Source organism: Carassius carassius, chromosome 8 (assembly GCF_963082965.1).
Source record: "Carassius carassius chromosome 8, fCarCar2.1, whole genome shotgun sequence".
NCBI lineage: Eukaryota > Metazoa > Chordata > Actinopteri > Cypriniformes > Cyprinidae > Carassius > Carassius carassius.
In genome coordinates, this window is record NC_081762.1 from 25,494,960 (window position 1) to 25,519,041 (window position 24,082).

Genomic DNA, 24,082 nt, shown 5'->3' on the forward strand with positions numbered 1-24,082 from the left:
CTACTGATACAGATAAATTAAATTAAAAATCCCTAATATCAGCAAGCACAAAACATAAGTTTCTTCTAGTTATGAAAGCACTATTTTGCGCAATTCAAAATGCATGGCAAGTGTCTTTAGTATCACCCAATAGGTGGACATGAACTTTTCTTTGGTCAGTTGTCTTGTAGGTAAACTTCTTATGGGTAAAGCACCAATTGAAAATAAAACTTGCTAAACAAGTTAGATGAACTAGTTAATCTGAATAACACACCTGGTTTAATGGCACAGAGGAATCAATACTTTTTTAAGCAGCAACAAATTATAATGTCACATCTGTTTCGGAGCTGGAGCAGATGCGATTCATTCTTCGCTGGTGTAATGCGTCACACTTGGTGAGAACACCATGTTTGTATCAAGACAACAGAGATTCACTAAAAAGACAGAAAAAATCATTAGCATATCATGGAAAGTTGTAAAATGATTTGGCAAACATATTTCATCACCAAATCAGACTTGGTGTGCTTTGATGGCTGAATCTGACATGACTAGCAGCAGATTGCCAGCCGCCTGGAGAATCTTGCTGCATCATTACTGCGCTGACAGACAAGCATGAAATCACAATGTCAATATTCATAACAGAAAAAGAAAAAAAATGGGCCATCCTGGGAAATATCAGCAGGTGTGTGAGAGCGTTTGCTGTTGTGTCTGTGTGATCAGTGTAAAACCCCCTGCTGTACACGAGTAACAGAAGACAAATTACACATGAACGTATGGTAGGAGGTCCGTCTGTAAAACCATATACCATATGTATACAATATTCATCTAGACCCTCTAAGCAACAAAGTGGAGAAGACTTTCTGTGAACGATAAGTCTTTGTCTCTCTCGTTGATCTGCGCTCTGATCCACCGGACCAAAATGAGCTCAGGTTAATATTTTATATCAGAGTGTGAGTCCTTCATTACACACAACCTTCAGAGAGCACGCTTGTCAGCTGCTGGCTCAGGAACGTGTGTGCAATGATCTGGAGGGAACTCAGCCTCTCCTCCAACCAAGGCTAATTCCTCATCATTTATGCTGAATTCCACCCAGATCGCCACCCAGCACAGAATTCCCAATGCACGGGAGATGAATTTCCATTGATTCTGCCAGCCGCTGTTTGAATGACTGAGGAAGACAAAGTAGTCATGGAAAGTGGAGGAAACGAAAAGTCGACAGAGCTCTTCACAGGCTCTGATCTTTGTTCAGAGCCGCAGGGTTTTGCCCTGTAGCAGCTGTATCTGTCAGCACAAATGTTGTATGTTTATGTAAGTTTCCCAAGAGAATAAACCACCAGAGGCTGTGCTACAAACAATCACTATTCCTCACTTTGATGAGCTGAAAATGGTCTGTCATGCTCTATTATCAAACATTATTATTCTTATTTTCCTGAAAATTATATAACTTCATACTACCATTGGGTTGGTAAGAAGTTTTAATGTTTAATGATTTTGATAGAAGTCTCACCAAAGCTGCATTTATTTGATCAAAAATACAGTAAAACAGTAATATTGTTCAAAAAAAGAACATTAGATTAGTTATTTATTGTAATAAAAATAATCGTTATAGTTGACTAATCAAAAAAACAATCGTTAGATTAGATATATATATATATATATATATATATATATACATAAAAAAACTTATATCTGAAAAGTCTAAGTATCTTTTAAATATGATCTATAGTAACTCCCATAAGCCTCATGTTCTGTTCAGCACAATTAATGCGCTTTTGAATACACCATTTCAAAACACCATTTCTCTCCAAGATACTGGAGAAAGTTCACACAACTGTTCTCATTTTCTAATTTACATTGTCTCCTTGAGGTACTTGAGTCTGGTTTTAAATCCCTACACAGCACAGAGACAGCTCTATTGAAAGTTTTTAATGATCTGTTTCTTGCCATTGACTCGGGTGACTATACTGTTCATATGATCCGAGATCTAAGACTGCATTTGACACTGTAGACCATAACATCTTGATCTCTCGTATGGAGCATTGTGTCGGCATTAAGGGTACTGTGTTGGAGTGGTTTGATCATATTTGTCTGGCAGAGGTTCTTCTGTGTGTTTCTCGTGTGGGGTCTCCCAGGGCTCTGTTTTGGGGCCTATTCTATTTTCTTTACATATATTTCCCCTAGGATCCATTTTCAGGAGGTATAATATTTTGTTTCATTGTTATGCAGATCATAAACAATTATATTTGCCATTGAAACAAAAACATCCAAATTTTATAGCATCACTTTTGTGTTGCCTTGAGGAAATTAAAGCCTCAAGGATGGATTGCAGTAAATTTTTTAACGTTTTAATGAGGATAAGACGGAAGTTATATTGTTTACTCCAGGGGGTGACTGTGCATTAGTCAGGCCTCCCTCACCTGACTGCAGATGGTTCAGAATGCTGCAGCTCTTTTCCTAAGGGGAACATGAAAGCAGGAACATATTTCTCCCATTTTGGCCTCTCTTCATTGGCTCCCTGTTCGTTTTAGAACTGATTTTAATTTTAGCTTTTAAATCATTAAATGATCTGGCACTAACATATTTCTCAGACTTAATACAGTCATGTGCTCTGTCGAGGGGACTTCAGTCCGCTAACCACTGTTAGTTGTCCCTCGTGTAAGGCTGAAGAGCTGTGGTGACCGTGTGTTTGTAGTTGCAGGCCCTAGAAAGGCACAAACACTGTTTTTAAGTCTAGCTTAAAACCTACTTTTATAGTATGGTGTTTAACACGGTGTGAGAGCTGCTATTTTCTTTTATGTTATTCTATAATATTTCATACTACTTTTTAACTTTGTTATTCTATTTGTGATACTGGCTTATTCATGCTTGTACAGCATTTTGGCAAACACTTGTGCTTTATAAATAAACTTAATCATAATGTGAACTAAATTTTGTTTTTTATATTTTCAGTTTTCATTTTTAATGTTTCAATTTAAAGTTTATTTTTTTCAATGTTTAAAAAAAAAAAAACCATTTAGTTAAAATAATTAAATTTCTATTAAATAAAATTTCTATTTATTTTGGTATATTTTTTCAGTTTTAGTAGTTTTATTTCAGTTAGTTGCCAAGACAACATTTTTAGATTTAATTTAACGTTTTAAAATGTCTAAACATTTTAGTTTTAGTTCATGTTATAAATGTATTTACTGTCATTTTTCATCAATTTCATGCATCCATGTTGAATAAAAGAACCAATCAATCTGACCCCAAACTTCTGAAGAGTAGCATATGGCATTATGTACATTAGCATTTTCAATAATCGAAAATGATACATCTGACATAGTATATGGCATGTCACATATCACATATCATGTCACACATCATGGAAGCATAATAGCATATCAGTTACTGGCTGATATTGGTTAATTGTGTATTTCCCTTTTTACATGTAAATTACCTCATATTACATTGTGATGCTTAAATTCACTTGTAGCATTGTTTATTTATTTAGACAACACTAAACTATCATTCTGACAATTATCTCATATGATGTAGTGAACAATATCTCAATCATTTTTCTTGTGGGTTTTCCTCCCTAAATCTTTACTTGCATCTCTCTCCTTTTCCTTAAAAAACGTTATTTTCTCTATATTTCTTCACTTCTAAAAGCTGTCGGGATTCAGGAGCATATCTGGGAATCAGTATCACTTGATTGTACATTTCTCTGTGCTTAACTCAACCTCTGTATGATATAATATTGTAAATGAGAAACCAGAAACACTACACCTCTGGCCATATTGCTCATTTCCTCTATCAATTATAGGTCTTGTTCGGTCAGAGTTTAGCTTGGGTGAGTAAATAAGCCTTTTATTAAAAATGGAGATACATATTACAATTATTACTTTGTGTATATGTTATATGTTAAATAAGGTCATCTGTCATAGGCCAGAGAACGTTCTTCAGCGGAGTAACAGAAACACAGGCCTAATTAACCCTGGCTCGAGCGTGTAAATTGGTTGTTGTATTCTTTTCTTGCAATTTCTAGGCAGGAAGAAGTTCTTCTGAAGTGAAGGACTACAATGCGGCTATCTCAGCAGCGGTGGAAGGAAGTAACTCTAGTTTCATTTCCTCTATGAGCTTTAAGCTGACGAGCTTCACAGAGGTTTAATCGTATCAAACCATTACCCCAATGCTGAGAGAGCCTCCATTCAGCCTCCTACCGATTATGTAATTATTTCTACCTATAATTTTCATTTTAATTTAGTGGTGTTTAAGGCTTTTGCTCATAGTTACGGATTAGTCATTTGGGCAGGGAAAAAGAAAATAATGTCTTTTTTCTGATAAAGTGGTTGCTTGCAGTTGTTGTATGAAGGACTACACAATTTGGCCAAAAATTTTTATTATGATATTATTAAAAACTGGCCATTAGTAATGCACACAAAGATTTAGATTTAAATAAACCTGAAATTCAGTTTTCATGTAGCCAAAAAAACTATATATATAATCAGATTTTTCAACAATATAATATTGTTTCTATTCCAAATCCAAGAGTAGCGCTTGTTGTTTGTCGTTTCTATTCCAAACATTTACGATGTAATGAATATATTTAGCAAACTGCTCCTCTTTAGAGTTGTTTTCATTTTAGCTAAATGGACATTGAATGGTTTTCCTGAGGTTAATGTAACATTATATTTAGAAGCTACTTTTATTGGCCTATTTCGGTGGTTAAAACACTGACTGAGCAATTAACTGAGATACATTTCAATAAAATGTAATGTTTCTTTCAACACCTTCTGTTGTTCATTAATGATTATTTCATGCTGTAACTTGTAGTAAAAAGGAATTTCATCAAACTGAATTTTCATAAAATTTAATTTGATAAATTTGATTTTGAAAGCTTCATTTGTTTCATATAAAAAAAAACGAACAAAGCTTATCACAATAATTGGATGGCAGGTACATTACAATTAATATTTCGTGAAGATTTCTTCATGCATCAACTGAAAACAGCATTGACAAAATTTTGATCCACTAAAATGAAGATTGATTAAAAACAAGAAATCGATACACACGCATTTTACTCCTATTGTTTATACATGTTGCGTGCATGAAAAAGATACTGACGCAGCCAAAACATTTTAATTAAACATCACTGTTTCAGTCAATAATTTCAAACCCCCAAAACTACATTTCTGACTAAAATTAAACTTAAATTATTATTTTTGGTTGCTGTAATTTTAGAACATCCCTCCAAAATTCATTCTAGCATACTGGTAACTGCCAACAACACTAGCATTAAGACAGTAAGCTCTGCACAGGCTACCACTTTACATCTTTTTTTTTGTATATAAGTATAAAAAAAAATCTGTTTTGCTGAAATTGACTTTTTTCTGTAAATTGCATCTGAACGCCTGAGCCTTTGAGGCATGGTCGAAAGATATTGATTTGCACATTTCAAGCTTGTGCAACAATAAAAACTGCATGAACATGTCTCTTTCAAGAAAAAGCCTTCACTGTAGCAAGAACTTAATATAAAACCCTCAGAGTCTCTGCAGCGTCCTGATCCCACCATTCCTGCGAGACACACATGCAGTGTAAGGATTATAACGACTGCATTTAATGTGGAGTAATTGGAGGTTTGCTCAAAACAGATTTAGATAATAAAAGCCGCAGATTACAGGGGAAAAGATTAGATGGCTAATATACAAGAGAGATGAGATTTCAGAGCACAACAGGGAGAATGTATGAGGGAGGACTTTGTCTAATCATGCTAATTAAGAAGCATGCAAAATGGGACATACAATCGTCCTTTAAGCTGGATCTTTTATTGACCTTCGGGTTCAGGCAGAGACTGAGGCGTAGAGATATACACATTTAACTCTACAGGAGATATCTGGCTCTTTAGAGGGCTGGAAATGCAGCATAAACTAGTTAAATGAATAGTAACTAATCAGCTTTATCACTATTCTTCATGAACATGAAATGCTTTCAAAAGACATTCAAACTAATGTTAATTTATCTAAAACTTAACTACAACCAGTAACAATTCATTTCTTGCATGATTTTATTGTATTTGACACCCTCAGTGTCTCTCCTTGAATTGGTCAATGCAGCGGCATTCAGACTTGAGTAAAAAAAAAAATCAAAGAATCAACGGACAGAAATAAAAACGTGTTTGAGAAACGTGATTTACAACACTTCAATACTTCCCTCTACAGACAGACCGTGGAAACCAAAATGATATTAGCTGCAGTAAATTACATGGATGTCAGACAGCATGAGAGAGGATAAAATAGGAAGCCAGTGTGTGTTTAAATATCACAAACAACATGAGTCTGACAGTATCGGAGAGGAAGAGGCAGGAAACAGCGCTGCTATAGAAACACTGAGTGGCTGTGTGTACAGACAGTGTGAAAAATGAAGACATCATAACTGAGGTCAACAACTGTCACATGACTGACAGCTGCTAAATCAATCCAGCATGCACTTCATCTAAAACGCACTCAAACCTATAAGCAAGAATGTGAAACCGGGCAAATGGTTTGATGGGTATGAACAAAACACTCATCATACTCAACTAGAAAGATAAATCCAGTGCATACTTTGATACAGTATACTGTATCAAATGTTGGAGGTCAGTAAAATTTCCAATGCTTTTTCCCAAGGTCGCATGTATTTAATTGAAAAACAGTAAAAACAGTAATATTGTGAAATAGTATCTACATATTTATACTTTCTATACTTTTTCTATTGCAATATATTTTACAATGCAATTTACTGCATTCCTGTATTTTTGTAGAAACTGTGATGCATTTTTTTCCAGGACTTTTTTGAAGAAAAGAAAGTTGAAAAGAACGGCATTTCTTTGAAAACGAAATCTTTTATAACATCATAAATGCCTAAACGGTCAACTTTTGATCAGTTAAATGCACGCTTGCTGAATAAAACAAATTTCTTGCAAAAAAGAAAGAGAAAAACCTGCTGACCACAAACTTTTGAATGGTTAAATACTGCATATAAACATTGTTCTTGTAATAAAACATAATACTGTACAATATTGTTTATTTATAAAGCTGTTTCATTGCAGTGTACACAATGATTTAAATTGAAGAAATGTTTATAGTTGTACCATTGCTTTGGAAATTATCATAAGAACCATTATTTTTCATAGGATTTTTAATCATTTTCCATAAAAATGTGTACTGCAATATCGTTTGCTATTGACCACAATTTAAGAAATATTGAGATACATTTTTTTTTTTTATCAGCATTTCTGTACTACTCCATATTTCTCTAAGCTCATACATGTAAAATAAAAATAATGACAAACAAAATTTTCTCTACGAGTTGAAATAATGGAGACTGTATTTGTGCAAAACTTTAGGTCATCAGATTCTAAATTGGTAGAGAATGCAGTGAATGAAAAAGGAAATAAAGTATGAAAACAAGACCACATACAGTGTTATTATTGACTTTTGCGTTTATAGTACTTGAGCTCAAAATTGACATGAGTCAGCATGCGTAACAGCAGCTGCTGTGTACGGTTTATGGTTCAATTATGCCGTTCATGTCTTCATCTGGTGATATGGTAATGACAATCATATAAGCAATGACTTTAGTGCCCACACACTGATCAGCAGTGAGCCCTCCAAATCAACAGCCAAACCTTCTTGACTCTCTACAGTGCATCTGCCAATGACGTAAATCAAATCATCTCAACCGCACAGGACATTGAATACTGCGATTACAGGAGCTCTGGAGATGCAGAGGAAGATGAGGAGATGTGAAGGAGATTACAGAGGCACATGAAGTGTTAATCTTCAAGTGACTATCTTCAACCAGTGGGCTTTCTCCATCTCTACTGGATTATCTGTGCACTCTGTGTCTCTCTAATAGAGTTCAGATTTCTGGAATTAAAAGATGATGACTAACAAAATATCAGAAAATCATGAGGCTGCGTAACACTTTGAGCTTTTTTTTTTAATTTACTGTTTCTGTTTTCTAAGAAAGCAGGAATAGTATGGGCTCATCAATTACAAAAATCAATGACTTAGCTTTTTTGCAAACACATTTGTGTCCAATAAAATGCCATCTAGAATGAAAATGATGTAGAAAATCATTATTCGTTGGTGTGTTCAGCTGTTCAACATTCATGACTTAATTTCCTTTCATAGCCATCAGCTGTTTGCAAAAGAAGTGCCTGGAATTATTCATTTTGAAGATATAGTGCATATGTACCACACTGGCTAAAGGGGTCATATGATGATGCTAAAAATAACACCATATGGTGTAAAGCAATTTGTTTATGTGGTTTAAGGTTCAAAAAACACATTTTCCACATACTGTACATTATAGCTGCTGCTCATCATTCTGTAAAGCATGGTGTGCTCTGATTGGCCAGATATCCAGTGTGTTGTGATTAGCCGAATAAGAAAACCAAACTTTAATGCTTTGATATAAAAAATTAGGGATGCACCGAATATTCGGCCACCGAAGATTTTCGGCCGAAAATGGCCCAAAAGAGCATTTTCGGTTTTTGGCCGAAAGACTTTTATCACCGAAACAACACGGCCGAAATGTTGTGATGATGACGCAAACAGAAACCGCGACCTGAACGTGCACCTGCATAGCGCAGACCACGAGCTCCCCGCGACATTCACTTCACACCAGTGAGAACATTCTCTCTCTTCTTATTCCTTTATTCGCAGCACTAAAGCGTCTCCTAACAAAGAGATTGAGACGGACCACGAAGTGAGAACAAAGAAAGGTACAGTCTTATAGAGTCTGTTAGCACACGTCTCACTGAGATCTTTTCGGATCCTCTGCACTTCATCGCGAATGTGCTTGATCCGCGTTATAAAGATCATTACTTGGATGCGGAAATAAGGCAGCGCGCACGAGAAATGATACAGGCCGCGCTGGATGCGGAGAACCCGCGTGGAGACGGAGAAGCGCCAAGCGCAGGAGACAGATCAGAGCGCGGAAAAAAGACTCGTCTCTTGGCATTCACCCTCGTTGTCTGATATTTTCAGTGAAATTCTGCAAGAAAGTGCCTCAAATAATAATACATTGGCTATTGTTCTAGTTCTTAGGCTACTATATATGTGACATTTTATTTACAGTAGCCTATATATATATATACACACACACACACACACACACATATATATATACATACATAATATCAGATTGTAGCCATATTTCTGCTAGATTTTCTGCTAGATTTCTGCTTTAATTTGATAAAACAAATTATTTATGCCCTGCCCCTATTTAAATACACTCTCTCAAATATTTCTCAAATGTCAGGCAGATGACAAGCTCAACTGCTCAACAGCTAGATGGTTATCTGTCTGAAGTCCCCATCCCCAGAAGTGATAACAGTCTTGCCTACTGGAGAAGTAATGCACTTTCTAGTCCTACAGAGAACAATTTCAAATGCACTTGACCTAAATGCACTTTGTTTTTATGAGAGAACAGTTCATTTTAAAACCTTTCTGCAGGCCAGTAGGCCTGTACATTATTATTTAATATTCACATGAGTGGGATACATTTTTAGTTTGAATTTTATTTTATACTGTGCATTGTTGCAATGTGCTTAATAAATATTGCATAATTTGTAATTATGTATTTTTATGTTTTTTATAATTTATGTAATTGTAATTATCTTTGAAACTTTAATATTAATTTATGCAATTGCAATGTCTTAATTTTAGTAAAGTTAGTACATGGTCATAGCAATAAATGCAATGGAATAATTGGCATAATTTCTTTCGGTGTTTCGGTTTCGGTTTTCGGCCTTGGTTTTCTCTTTTTCGGTTTTCGGTTTCGGCCAAGAATTTTCATTTCGGTGCATCACTATAAAAAATATATGGTGATGGATTTACTAACAATTTCTGACCCCGAAAACATACTTCAATATTCTGATTTAGTCTATAGTTTAAAAAAAAGAATAAGAAACTAAAAAAAATTTTATTAGATGCATTTAAAGGGATAGAAAATAGAAAAAAATACAAAAAACTGAAAACCAGAAAGGAAAAAATCCTCACAGCTCAGAAACACAAATTATGGTTTTATTCTGAGAATAAATAATTCATAACAGGATTTAATTATCTTCAAAAGTGCCGCTTGCCTTCGCGGGAAAAGGTGCTATTTACGGAAGCTAACCTTTGGCCGGCGGGCAGAGGAATCTGTGTCTGGTGGGCTCAGTGTTTGAGATAAGCGGTTTTGCCCATCTCTATTATTCAAAGTTTTTCACTGCCGGTGGCTCTTCCATAAATCACAGAACATTTTCTCTGCCAGTAACACAGTTGCTCGAGTCGAGACTGCAGGAGGCTTGCTTGTGACCATTGGATGACCTTATATTGGTTTGGCAGTAACTTCAGAATTTGCTGAACATGGCAAAGCCCAGTTCATTACTGCAGTCTACCAGACGGACAGATGTTATGGATTCTTCAGTTTGACACTAGACGATTACCGCTGGAACTATTGCTGAGACAAAGACAGGTTGGAATCCTGCCACCGAAAAACATGATTATTCATGACACAGTGCAGCAAAAACTCTGTGAAGAGGAACAATGCACAAGAGACACACAAGAACCAAAGACATACATAACACAAGCATGACTGAAATATGAAGCTGTTTACTTCTAAGGGATAGTTCACCCAAAAATGAAAATTCTGTCTTTATTAACTCACACATGCTGTTCCATATCTGTATGACTTTCTTTAATCTGCTGAACATAAAAGCAGATATTTTGAAGAATGTTGTTAAACAAACAGTTGCCAGTTCCCATTGACTTTCACAGTATTTTTCCCCTATACGATTCAATAGGGATCATTAACTGTTTGGTAACTAAGATTCTTCAGAATATCTTGTTTTTTGTTTCACAGTATTAAGAACCAGATATAACTTTGGAACAATTTGTGTTCCACAGAAAACAACTAAAAGTCATTCTGGTTTGAAATGACATAAGGGTGAATAAATGGTGACAACTGTTTTTGTCCCTGTCCCTTTAAATCTATATAAGAATGCAAAGTTGGACTGCAACCAAATTCATATGGTTAAACTCTGAATGGCAGGGTGGAGCAACTCAAGGTATACTTATTACTGCAAAAAATAAACAGCGGACAATGTGAACTTAGTACACTGTGGTCTGACAAACTTTTTTTTTTGCTCCCAAGTGAAACTAATGGCCAATGAGGGAAAAGTAAGTGCTCTCTCTCTGAGCTGAAACTCTTTGCTTAAAGTGGTTAAAGAAGAGGGAATTATATGTATGAGGTGCTGCTGAAGAGCTGATGTAATTATGGGAAAGACAAGACTAAATTATTTTGAGTGGGAGGATGTCACACACAAATGCTGTCACCCCTTTACACAATATATGCATAGAAGAAAGAAGAGCTTTGCTAATAGTGAAAAGAGTTGCTATCGTTTAGCGTTTAATTTCCTTCCAAATGAACATACATATTGCACATCAGGATGTGCTGATAAATGATTTACATTTAATCTTTATGCACATTGGTCATAATTTTAAATCAAGGCAAATGAGATGACGCAAAAAACAGCTAGAGATGAAGGATGGAAGGGGGAAAGGTTTATAATGGCAGCTGTAGGGCTGTCTGTTTATTCTGTAAAGCTGTTATACGTTCATTCCATGTGATTAATAAAAAAATAAAATAAAAACAATTTAGGGATGTCACAATATATCACAATAAATGTTCTATTAATACTGGAATGCCTCATGGCTCAGTTTTAGGCCCTTTTCTGTTTATAATTCATCCTTAACTTTAGATCACATTTTTCATAAATTTGTCATAAATTTCCATTGTTATGCTGACAACACCAAACTTCAAAATATCTGCCTTTAAAGCATAACCCACAAATTCACCACAAAGTAACAATGTTGCGAAAATGATGCCTCATACTTGCCAACAATCCTTCCAAAAGTTCTTCCTCAAAAGAGGTTATTTTAATCTGTACAATCTGCCTTCAGATGTTGAGAAAATTACAACTTCAAAGTAAAACATGGGTTTGTTATCAAGAACGAAATAAGTGCAAAATCCTTTACCATCCTCTGATTTCACCAACTTGAGAAAATGACAAAAAAAGTGTAGAAATTATAAAAAGGATGAACATGAAGAGAATAACCGGTGAGAAAACCAGGTTTTTCTGAGAAGCTGTAATCACTAGATGCAGGTCCTTCTAGAGCCACATAGACAATTTGAGATACTCGAATAACTTCCATTTCTCTTCCACTCATTTCATAGTTCACCGCTCTGAACTCCTAACAATTAAGATAATGCATTCATTCAGTTGGCAAAGGCAGTGGATACAGCGCTGTGGGGTCTGAGTCACTGCTAATGACTGCTGGGAAGCATAGACACTAGATAAAGTGGGACTGGTCTAATCTTCTGGTGGAAAATAGGCGGAATATGTGCCATATGATAAAAGACTAGCATGCCTTCATGTTCATTTAGCTGATCCAGAAAAGAGCGGGCCAGCCCAGAAAGCAGCTCCTCACACACGCTGATCTGACAACATCCTGCCAACAACGCCAGTGTCAGACAGAAGTCTGGACAGCGGGTGGGGCATTTGTGCTTGAACAGGAAGATGTAAGAGGACGTGACCTCACCTTCTGCTAGATCTATAATTCCAGACATTGCCATGGAAACTGCCAAAGACAGTGGCTGTTTTGGGGGTAAAAGGACCTGCTGGAAATCGGGCAAAGCAGCGTGTCACTAATCAACACTTACACCACTGAGGCAAGAGGTTTAAAGCTCAATCACAGAGCTCTAAAGCACTTCATGAGCATTATAGGTTACACGAATGCCATTATGAAATTTTCAAGTTTCGATAATTCATTTAAATAAAATAAATTCCATTACTGGCACTAGGGGTTTAATACCTTGGCGCATTCCCCGCTACACAGACTTCTTCTCTGGTCGATGTTTGTTGTGGCAGTGGCAGAACGTGATCTGATGCTGGGGCCTTCTGCTTGCTCATGTGGGGCTGTTCTTCCTCGTCCTCCTCCACTACCTCCATCCTCTCCTCTTTCCCTTTCCCCTCGCTTTCATTGTCACTCTCTTCCCCAAGGATGTCATCCACCTGCCCAAAAGAGTTCAACGTACAATTAATTGATTTGTCAAGTTTTGTTTGTACATCTCAAATTGTTATATATATATATATTATTCATTTTTGACCCCTTTAACGTGTATGAATGTTAACACTCAAGTGTTTTGTCTCGGTCTGGGCTTTCACTGATACATGTTAGTGCTTTTATAAAGTCAGACCGGGGCTCAGATCACCCCAATTATTCTTTGCAAGAACCGTTGAGACGGGCACTGGCAAAAATTATCAGCAATTTCACATACAGCTGATCTCTCTCTACTGGCCCAGTGTAATCGCGCTCTCCTCCTCTTGGGAATAACAATCACACACACCATTTTTCCCCTTCTGCTTATTATTACAGTGAATGGAGCCTCTGAATCAGCCTGCAGAAAATATGTCAAAGCCATGTACACAGGTTATAAATGAGCTCAAGGGACGGTGTTTAAAAAATAGCCCCACAGAACTTTTTCTAGTTTAATCTGACAGATAAGTGTAATGAGGGGGAAACGTTTAATTAAAAAGTTAACTGCTTGTGAGGAGTGCTATCTAAAAGCATCTTAGTAGATGGAACAATCCCCAGGCACCAATGGGATGCAATTATGAACGGCACCATAGCGAATCTAAGTGAATTAAAGTCATATTTTAAGGCGAGTTCTAACGCTGAAGGAGCCATTAACTTCACCTTTAGCATCAGATGAAAGGTCAACAGCAACATTATTGCACTGTTCACTAATACTACACTAATAAATGCTGATTACTCATAACATAAAAATTACAGATATAGTTAATATTTAGGTCAAACTAGAGAATGTATGTTCAATGTCTGGTATAAATAGGTAAAAATCTGTTTTAAGTCAACATGAAATAATAATTGCCACCAATTTATATTTGTGTGACACAATCTATTCAATGCTAAAACAATGTAGGAAGGAATTTGATTATATCAATTTAATCATTGGAACCAATTTTCAACTAAACTGATATTATTTAATATCATAGCTGTCAAACACATTCAAATATGGAAGTTTCAATATATTGGAACAAAACTGTGATTAATGGTGATATTTAAAAAAAATTAAATGCTGATATCATGCTAATGCTACACATATGATAATATGATACGCTCCAACACAGTAGGTGGCAGTGTTTCCCCTAAATGCAGGTTGCTACACATTATAAACAAAAAATAAATAAATAGCCTACATTAAAAAAAAAAAACTAAAATGATTGCAACGATGCAGTGTGTAGTTACTACTGCCGCACAATACGTGGTAAAAAAGCTGATACCGTGACAGTCCTACTTCTTGCTAGCAAACAAGTCTATCACAGTTCCCATCCACTATAAGCATTCAAGCAAATCAAAATCCAGTGACCAAATGGGACAATAATTATATTATAATATCAGCACCTCTAAAGTTGACTAGTGCTTCTGTAATGCACAGACATAATTAGATAAGCAAGGAAATTGATAAAGGCAAACAGATGGAGCAAAGAGAGACCATTCCCCAAAAGCACGGTCACACAGATGCACAATCATCAGCTTTACCAGCTGCACAACGGCATGAAATGTGGTAGAAATGCACTGTGGTTCCCTCTAAATAGCGGTAAGGCAATTACTGAGGTCCAATGTGAATGTGAAGCTGTGCAAACACATGGACTCAATCATACAACTTGAATTGGTCATTAAAAAAGCACACATTACATGGAAGATGTGGATTTATCAATGGGGCACAGCCAACCCAAATGAACCCTTGAAAGCAAACACTGGCTCCAGGGCTGACAGCCCACCATTACCAGCGCATACTTAGGAGAGGCACCAACATATTTGGGAGTGTTTTATTAAAACGTTTCATCACTGTATAGTTATACAAAGATGCATGGCTTTATAAGGTCATAGCCTTTGATAAAAACTCATTATACAAATATGAACAAATAATCTGACAATGCACATACTTCCACTTCCGCTCATTGCTTTGCAAACTCCGGCAAGCCATGGACACATTGAGCACGTTTTCAGTGTCAGAGTGATAGTAGCTTCAACCTTTGGCTTGTCATCTAAACAACAGACAATTTTCAGTCAAAATGATTGTGAATTTCAGCAAATTTATTGTGTGTCCTTGCTAAGGAGCCTAACATGTGGGTGAAGTACTACTCAAAGCCTTTTACTTTGTATGGGCCATGAAACAAAAACTGGCAGCGTCATTCCCAAGTTAATAAAAGCAGAGACTCAGCAAGCTCCTAATTTACTGACAGGCAGAGAGATATTGGAAAAGTGTGATGGCGACTCACTGCTCGCCAAGGGAGGATGTTTAATACTTCAAAATGTACTTTCAGACACTGGATTTTTGAGAAGAGTGCAATCGAACACAAATCTGTCAAGTTAAAAGCAGCACTTATATTACTTGTCTTCTCCGCTTTGAGTTTGGTATTTGATAAAATTTCTTCAGCAGTTACCCTGATGTTCTTGGTGTAGAAAAGCCGACTTAAAATATATACTCACATTAAAGCCAACAGTGAATTTCCAGTGGAAACATTCTTAATTATTGAAATTCTACACAATAAGACACTCACGTTCGTAGTATCATTTCAAATGTAGTTTGTTTTGTAGTCTATGTGCCAGTTCTTAGGGTAAAATAGACAAACTTCACTGTGTTGCAGAAGGCTTAGCCTTATCATTAAAGGGATACTCCACCCCAAAATGAAAATTTTGTCATTAATCACTTACCCCCGTTTCGTTCCAAACCTGTAAAAGCTTAATCCGTCTTTAGAACACAATTAAAGATATTTTGAACGAAAACCCGGAGGCTTGTGACTGTCCCATAGACTGCCAAGTAACTTACACTGTCAAGGTCCAGAAAAGTATGAAAAGATTGTCAGAATAGTCCATCTGCCATCAGTGGTTCAACCGTAATGTTATGAAGTGACAAGAATACTTTTTTTACGCAAAAAAACAAACAAAAATAATGACTTCATTTAACAATTTGGCTCCACTGTGTCTCTCCACATCAGTGTAGTCAGTGTAGTTATTTTTGTTTTATTCCCATACAAAAAGTATTCTTGTCACTTCATACTGTTACGGTTGAACCACTGATGGCAGATGGACTATGCTGACGATGTCTTTCATACTTTTCTGGACCTTGACAGTGTAAGTGATTAATGACAAAACATTTATTTTGCGGTGGAGTATCCCGTTAAGTAAAAAATGAAAGTTGCCAGAAGAAATGGCAAATTTTCTATCAAAAATTACATTTACAAATCACTTTATAATTACAGTGAATGTCTGCATCTTTTACGTACACCATAGTGAAATCCAGGGAACAGAAGGTTCTTAGGCATACAGTGGGTTTGTCTTTCTCATTCTCAGCTCAGTAAGTAGTCAAGCACTGATATATTAAAGTAATTCAAGTACATGTCTCATCACTCTTGCTGGGTAAATGCATTACATGCTGCCGGTGACTTTTTAAAGTTTAAGGCGGCTGCTTTAGAAGGCCACCAGCAGCACTACAGCTCCATGCAGACACATGGCTGGAGAAAAGTTGATAAAGTTGAATATTGCTGCTGTGCTTTCAACTGTCGTCATACTCAAAGGCCTTGCTCGGATATGCCCATGGCAAAGCACTGCCATAGAAATAAAGTAAAGGTATGAAATAGCCTAGTAATTAATGCATTTGCGCCATGTTGAGCTGTCGGGCTGTAACACAACGGTTGGTGTCTGAGCGTGAAGTAGTGGGGATGAGGGTCAGCACCTCTAAACCAGAGGCCATGATTCTCAGCTGTAAAAGAAGGACTTTGGAGAGGGAGCAAGCTGCTTCCCCATAGTGAGTGAGTGAATAAATTAATTAATGATCCAATGAACAAACTTTTATTGGGTATTGCTGTACACCCAAAACGCTTTACAATCATATGAGGGAGATTCTCCTCAAGCACCACCAGTGTGCAGAATCCACTTGGATGATGCAATGGCAGCCACAGTACAACAGCACCAGTGCGCTCACCACACACCAGCGACAGGTGGAGAGGAGAGAAAGTGATTATTAGAAAGCCATGATTGACAAAGGCCAGAGGAGGGAATTTGGCCAGGACACAAGGGTTACACCTCTGCTCTTTATGAGAAGTGCCATGGGATTTTTAGTGACCACAGAAAGTCAGAACCTTGTTTTAATGCTTTGTCTGAAAGCTTTTTTTTCTGTATAGTATCTCCGTCAATGTACTGGGGCATTAGGACCCAGATAGACTGCAGGGTGAGCACCCCTGCTGAACCCACTAACAACTCTTCCAACTGCAACCTTGTTTTCCCCAGGAGGTCTGTCATCCAGGACTAAGCTCAACCCTGCTTAGCTTAAGTGGGCAAAATAATAAAATTTTTGGTAAAAGTGTCTGAAAGAGTTTTCTCCACAGTGTGTCTGGGCTAAGACTGAGGGTGCAAAGCTTTGACATCTAGGATGGACTGAGACATCAACCGTTCAGTGTAAAAAGGAGAAGAGACAGACCCAGGTTGGACTGAATGGACTTCATTTCTTAACTGGCCTGGGAACACGTTAGGATACTCCAAGATGAGCTGGAGGAAGTTAGCGGGAAAAAGGGCATGTAGACGGCCCTGCATAGCCTGCTTGTACCATGACCCAGTCATGGAAGAGCGGCAGGGGAATGAATGAGTGTTGAGCTGTTAATCCAGGATTAACTCGTTCAGTGCTGGATTAGTTTTCCCTTCCTTTCACCAAGAATTAACTCTTGTAGTTATAAATATGCAACTAAACTTGAGCATCAAACACCTGGACTTGGGGAAGCAACCCAAAGGCTCTGCACAGATGAGATCATGGCAAAGCACTCTGGTAAAAAGGAAGTAAAAGTATGAAATATGTTGAGCTGTTGGGCTGTGACCTTCAGTGCTTGGGTGGTTTGGGGCTAAGTGTGAAGTGGTGGGAAAGAGGGTCAACACCTCAAAATCTGAGGCCATGATTCTCACTGTAAGAGTTGCACTCCCCACTTTGGAAAAACTGTTTCCGCAGGTGGTGGAGTGCAGGTATCTCAGGCTTTTGTTCAGGAGTGAAGGCAGGCTGGAGCACGACACTGACAGGTGGATCAGAATAGTTACAACTAGGGATATGCCAGTATCAAATTTTCATGTTGTGATTAATTGCTAATGTTTTATCATGGTATATGGTATTATCACGGTATTGAAATTTTTGTAAAAAGAAATAAAATAAAAATGGTCACAATACAGTATAATAGGTTTAATAACTTTTCTTATAACAAAAATAACTATGCAAGAAAGCAATACAGAAAAATATATAAAGTCAAAAGTTTTAAATGGATGAAAGCCCAAAAGAACTATAAAGACCAATAAGTATCTCTGTCACGATCGGTGTTACGGAAAACACAGGAGAGAGAACCAATTGCAAGTACGTCTTTAATAAAAGGGTAAACCAAAGGGGTAAACAGTCCAGGCAGGGTCAAAACCAGAATATCGAACATAAACAAGACACGAAGACAAGGCAAAGCAAGGCAAGAAGCGACGGACATGAATAACTATAGGACATTAAACAAGGACTCCGTAACACAGACTCAGACAGACCGGGTATAAATACACAGAAGGATAATGAGGGAACAGGAGACAGGTGGGGAACAATCAATTACTAACAAGGAGGAAGGTGACCAAATAAGGGAACAGGAAGTGATAAGGTGACAGACACCGTGAGAAAGGGGGACATCTAGTGGAAACCCAGGGACACAACCCAGACACTGTGACAGTACCCCCCCTCTACGGAGCGGCTTCCAGACGCTCCACGACAGACACAAAACAGAGACCAGGAGGGAGGCGGACAGGTGGAGGCTCAGGGGGAGGGACGGAGGGCCAGAAAAAAAAAATCATGGGGAACAGATACCAGAAGTGTAGACACAAAACAGAGAGACCAGGAGGGAGGAGGACCGGAGGAGGTTCAGGGGGAGGGACGGAGGGCCAGGCTCACAGAGAGGAACAGGGACAGGAGTGAACACAAAAACAAAAAACAACATGAAGCCCCTCCAGGGCGGGGCAGAAGACCACACCGTCCGTGTGGTGGAGACTGGAGTCCCCCAGGGCGGAGCAGAAGACCACCACAACCGTGAGGTCAGGACGGAAGCCCCCCAGGGCGGAGCAGAAGACCACCACGTCCTTGTGGACAAAGCCAGAGTCCTCCAGGGCGGAGCGGAAGACCCCCACAACCGTGTGGTCAGGGCGGAAGGCCCCCAGGGCGGAGCAGAAGACCACCACAGCCATGTGGTCAGGACCAGAGCCCCCCAAGGCGGAGCAGACCTCCGTGCGGCTGGATCAATGGGACAACGAAACTCTGGTAATCCCCTGGTGTCCTTACTGGACTCCAGAAGATTGGTGCTGGCCTGACACTGCTCATGAAGATCATTGGTGACTTGCCTTTGCTCATGAAGATCATTGGTGACTTGCCTTTGTTCATGAAGATCAGAGGTGACTTGACTCAGTCCTTGAAGATCAGAGGTGACTTGACTCAGTCCTTGAAGATCAGAGGTGACTTGACTCAGTCCTTGAAGATCAGAGGTGACTTGACTCAGTCCTTGAAGATCAGAGGTGACTTGACTCAGTCCTTGAAGATCAGAGGTGACTTGACTCAGTCCTTGAAGATCAGAGGTGACTTGACTCAGTCCTTGAAGACCACCGGTGACTTGACTCAGTCCTTGAAGACCACCGGTGACTTGACTCAGTCCTTGAAGACCACCGGTGACTTGACTCAGTCCTTGAAGATCACCGGTGACTTGACTCAGTCCTTGAAGATCACCGGTGACTTGACTCAGTCCTTGAAGATCACCGGTGACTTGACTCAGTCCTTGAAGATCACCGGTGACTTGACTTGACTCTGAAAGGTCAACGGTGACCAGCCTAGTCTCTGGAGGATCCGCGGTGACTAGCCCTGACTCAGGAGGATCCGCGGTGACTAGCCCTGACTCAGGAGGATCCGCGGTGACTAGCCCTGACTCAGGAGGATCAGCGGTGACTAGCCCTGACTCAGGAGGATCAGCGGTGACTAGCCCTGACTCTGGAGGATCAGCGGTGACTAGCCCTGACTCTGGAGGATCAGCGGTGACTAGCCCTGACTCTGGAGGATCAGCGGTGACTAGCCCTGACTCTGGAGGATCAGCGGTGACTAGCCCTGACTCTGGAGGATCCGCGGTGACTAGCCCTGACTCTGGAGGATCAGTGGTGACTAGCCCTGACTCTGGAGGATCAGCGGTGACTAGCCCTGACTCTGGAGGATCAGCGGTGACTAGCCCGGACTCTGGAGGATCAGCGGTGACTAGCCCTGACTCTGGAGGATCAGCGGTGACTAGCCCTGACTCTGGAGGATCAGCGGTGACTAGCCCTGACTCTGGAGGATCAGCGGTGACTAGCCCTGACTCTGGAGGATCCGCGGTGACTAGCCCTGACTCTGGAGGATCAGCGGTGACTAGCCCTGACTCTGGAGGATCAGCGGTGACTAGCCCTGACTCTGGAGGATCAGCGGTGACTAGCCCTGACTCTGGAGAGTTCACTGGCACCTGACTCGACTCTGGAGAGTTCACTGGCACCTGACTCGATTCCGGAGGGTCAACTGGCACCTGACTCGATTCCGGAGGGTCAACTGGCACCTGACTCGATTCCGGAGGGTCAACTGGCACCTGACTCGACTCCGGAGGGTCAACTGGCACCTGACTCGACTCCGGAGGGTCAACTGGCACCTGACTCGACTCCGGAGGGTCAACTGGCACCTGACTCGACTCCGGAGGGTCAACTGAGACTCTCATCCTGTGCAACGGCGCTGGGCAAGCAGCCATCTTGGGCCATGACTCTGGACAGGCGGCCCTCTTGTACAGTGGTGCTGGGCTGACGACCATCCCGCCGGAAGAGACCGAAGTGGCTGGGGCATCCCACCGAAGCCGATGCTGCAGGTAGCGCACGAATTCCCAGAATTCCAGTGTCTCTAACTGCGCCATCTCCTCATGAGACACTGGATCATCCAGCCCGCCATTGAAATAGTCCTTGAGGGCCGCATCGTTGTAGCCCATGCCCTCGGCCAGGGACCAGAACACCTGAGCCAGGGCACCCACTTCATTGCCCTCTTGGCGGAGGGCGATCAACCGAAGGTACTTGGTTCGCCGCTCCGCCATCTTGGCTGGGGAACGGAAAAATGACATACCGCTGGTTCCTAGTGTGACGGAGTCCTTCTGTCACGATCGGTGTTACGGAAAACACAGGAGAGAGAACCAATTGCGAGTACGTCTTTAATAAAAGGGTAAACCAAAGGGGTAAACAGTCCAGGCAGGGTCAAAACCAGAATATCGAACATAAACAAGACACGAAGACAAGGCAAAGCAAGGCAAGAAGCGACGGACATGAATAACTATAGGACATTAAACAAGGACTCCGTAACACAGACTCAGACAGACCGGGTATAAATACACAGAAGGATAATGAGGGAACAGGAGACAGGTGGGGAACAATCAATTACTAACAAGGAGGAAGGTGACCAAATAAGGGAACAGGAAGTGATAAGGTGACAGACACCGTGAGAAAGGGGGACATCTAGTGGAAACCCAGGGACACAACCCAGACACTGTGACAATCACTTTACAATAAGATCTCAATTAACCTTAATTAATGCATTCACATTTACAATGAGAAATAGTTACATTTGCCAACGAAAGTTATTAATTTTTGTAGTTCATGTTAGCTTATTAAATGACACAGTTGCAACTTTCGATTTTAACAACGTGTTATATATTGGAATACCTAAGATTAATAATTGTTCAGAAGAATTTTTCATTGGCAGTTTATGTTAACTAATGAATTAACTAAAGTTAACCAATGAAGCCCTAATGTAAAGTGTGAAAGAACAATAAAGAATCAAAAAGCAAAATAAATAGCCTATTAAGTCTAAATATTAAAGTATTTGGCGCTGCGATGAACACCACAGCAAATCCACAAATCTTAATGCATGAAGATTTATTTTATAGCTATTTAAATACGTTTTAGAAAGTAAAGCAGCTGCTTTATTTATGGAGTTTCCAGAGTAAAGGCTGCATTTTCTGCAGTTTTGCGCCATCTGCTGTCAGAGAGTGAATGTGCTTTCATTCAGCACGTCTCTTACAAGATCCCCCATGTGCTTCTCATGCGTGCTTGTTTACATCAGAGCACACACCGTCTTTCAAGCAGCATACAGAGGTGTTGTGCATTTTTACCAGCTGATGGTAAAAGTATTCTTATAATGCATTCCAAATTCGGAATAATTTGTAATATATAATTATTCATGGTATTTAGAAATGCCCACGATAACAATATCGAGCATATTCATTACAGCGATATATTGCATTATTGAATACCGACACATGTCTAGTGACAACAGTACTAAACCCACTTTATTGGGCACGAGGACTGTCCTTTTATGCTGTAATTGGAAAGGTATGTTTGATGGGACTAGAGGAAAGCGGTGGAATGAGGGGTGCTTAATTAGTGTGTGCATATAACGCTGGCCAACAAAATGAAGTTAATTTTTTAACTTGTTAAACTGTCCATATTAACTGCAAAAATTAACAAGTTAATTTTCCCATACTGCATTGCATAAATTGTTTAGCGAAACAGGTGCTTGAAACAAATGTGCTTAAAAAAGAACTCCCTCTTTGTGGATCAACCACAGCTGTGTCTGTGCTTGTGAGAGTGCCATAAAAGATTGTCAAATATGGCAGAGGCGCGAGACCACCTCGTAAGCACAATTTTATACGGTCAACATTAAAATTCTTCCAGTACAATTGAGTTTGGTCTGGATGAGAGTCCCAAGGGAGTCTGGTATGGGAGCACAACTTCTAAATTTCCAAAACTAGAGGTGAAGACCAGCGCATGACTACCTTTATTCCCATATACACATATCTTGCAGAAAACAAATTAGTGAAGTTTTTTTTGCCCAGCGCACGAGGGCATAAAGGCTTAAAATAAATGCTGTGAAAGTGTCAGGTGGGAGGCCATGCAGATTTGCCTGCCAAATCCTTGTGTCCAAATACCAGTCAACACCCACTAATTTAGAAAGGAACTTTTCATAATGTAGCAGCTGTCTGGGTGAAAACACGAAGGCCGACTGGGAGCCGCCGGGAAGGAAAAAGCATTTGGGCAAGTTACATTATTCATAACCTGTAAGGTAAAAGAAATTGCATGAATTCAGTAATGCTAAGTAAAGTTCCCCAACCCCAAATGTTAAAAGTCACCTCAAGGCTGCAGTCGAGCTGCCTTACTGTACGGCCCATCACCACACAGATGAATTATTCATTACAGCTTCAGTGAAATATACAGCACAGATTTTGTAATATCTCAGAAGGTTCCTATGACTCCACACAGCGGTTCCTCACTGTAAAAGATGAACGGCCAGAGCTTGAAAGAAGTCTCAGGAGAGAGAAAATGATGGAGCTCCTGCTATGTAGAGATCTACAAAATGTAATATGAGGCTTATAACCATCATTTATTTCAACATGACCAAACTAAGATAATGCCTGTCCCCTTCAAGTCAAATCCAAAGAACAATAAATCAGCATAAAAAAGTGCATTCAAATTTAATTGCAAATAGTTGGTTACTGTTGGTTGTGTTTTTTTATATATTTTTTCTATTTAGATTTTTTTAGTTGTAATTCTAATGTTGATATTTGATATTAAGGTAGTTTTTAAAATGGTTGGTAAGGAAAGATGTTTTGATGTCATCGATAATAAATATAAGACAAAAAAAAGAGCATCATTACTATTTACATTTTTTCAAATTAAACACTGTTAACGAAATATTGCAAAATATTGTGCATTAATTTATTTAGAAAAAAGTTCTAAAAAATATGATTGTTTTAAACAACCATGCACAGACCCATGATTCCTGCTTGAGCTGGAGCTAAACAGTGAATGAACACTGGTAAACTGATTTGCTAGTGGGTTAACCGACCCAAATGCATCCAATACATATGACATTATTCACATATATACAGATCATAAACACAGTA

At 39.2% G+C, this 24,082-nt stretch overlaps 2 protein-coding genes across 4 annotated transcripts in view; both read right to left on the minus strand.

The window, feature by feature from the left end:
* septin7a (septin 7a) overlaps positions 1-24,082 on the minus strand; it is a 318,106-nt gene that overhangs the window by 196,982 nt on the left and 97,042 nt on the right. The window lies entirely within an intron of this gene.
* Positions 1-24,082, minus strand: part of ctdp1 (CTD (carboxy-terminal domain, RNA polymerase II, polypeptide A) phosphatase, subunit 1) — a 125,246-nt gene that overhangs the window by 24,981 nt on the left and 76,183 nt on the right. Inside the window, exon 12 of one of the 2 annotated variants that reach the window (XM_059556778.1) lies at positions 12,861-13,060. The exons of the other annotated variant lie outside the window; for it this stretch is intronic. Within the exon in view, the coding sequence (XP_059412761.1) occupies positions 12,861-13,060 (200 nt within the window). The remainder of the gene's footprint in view (positions 1-12,860; positions 13,061-24,082) is intronic. 2 annotated transcript variants of the gene reach the window in all.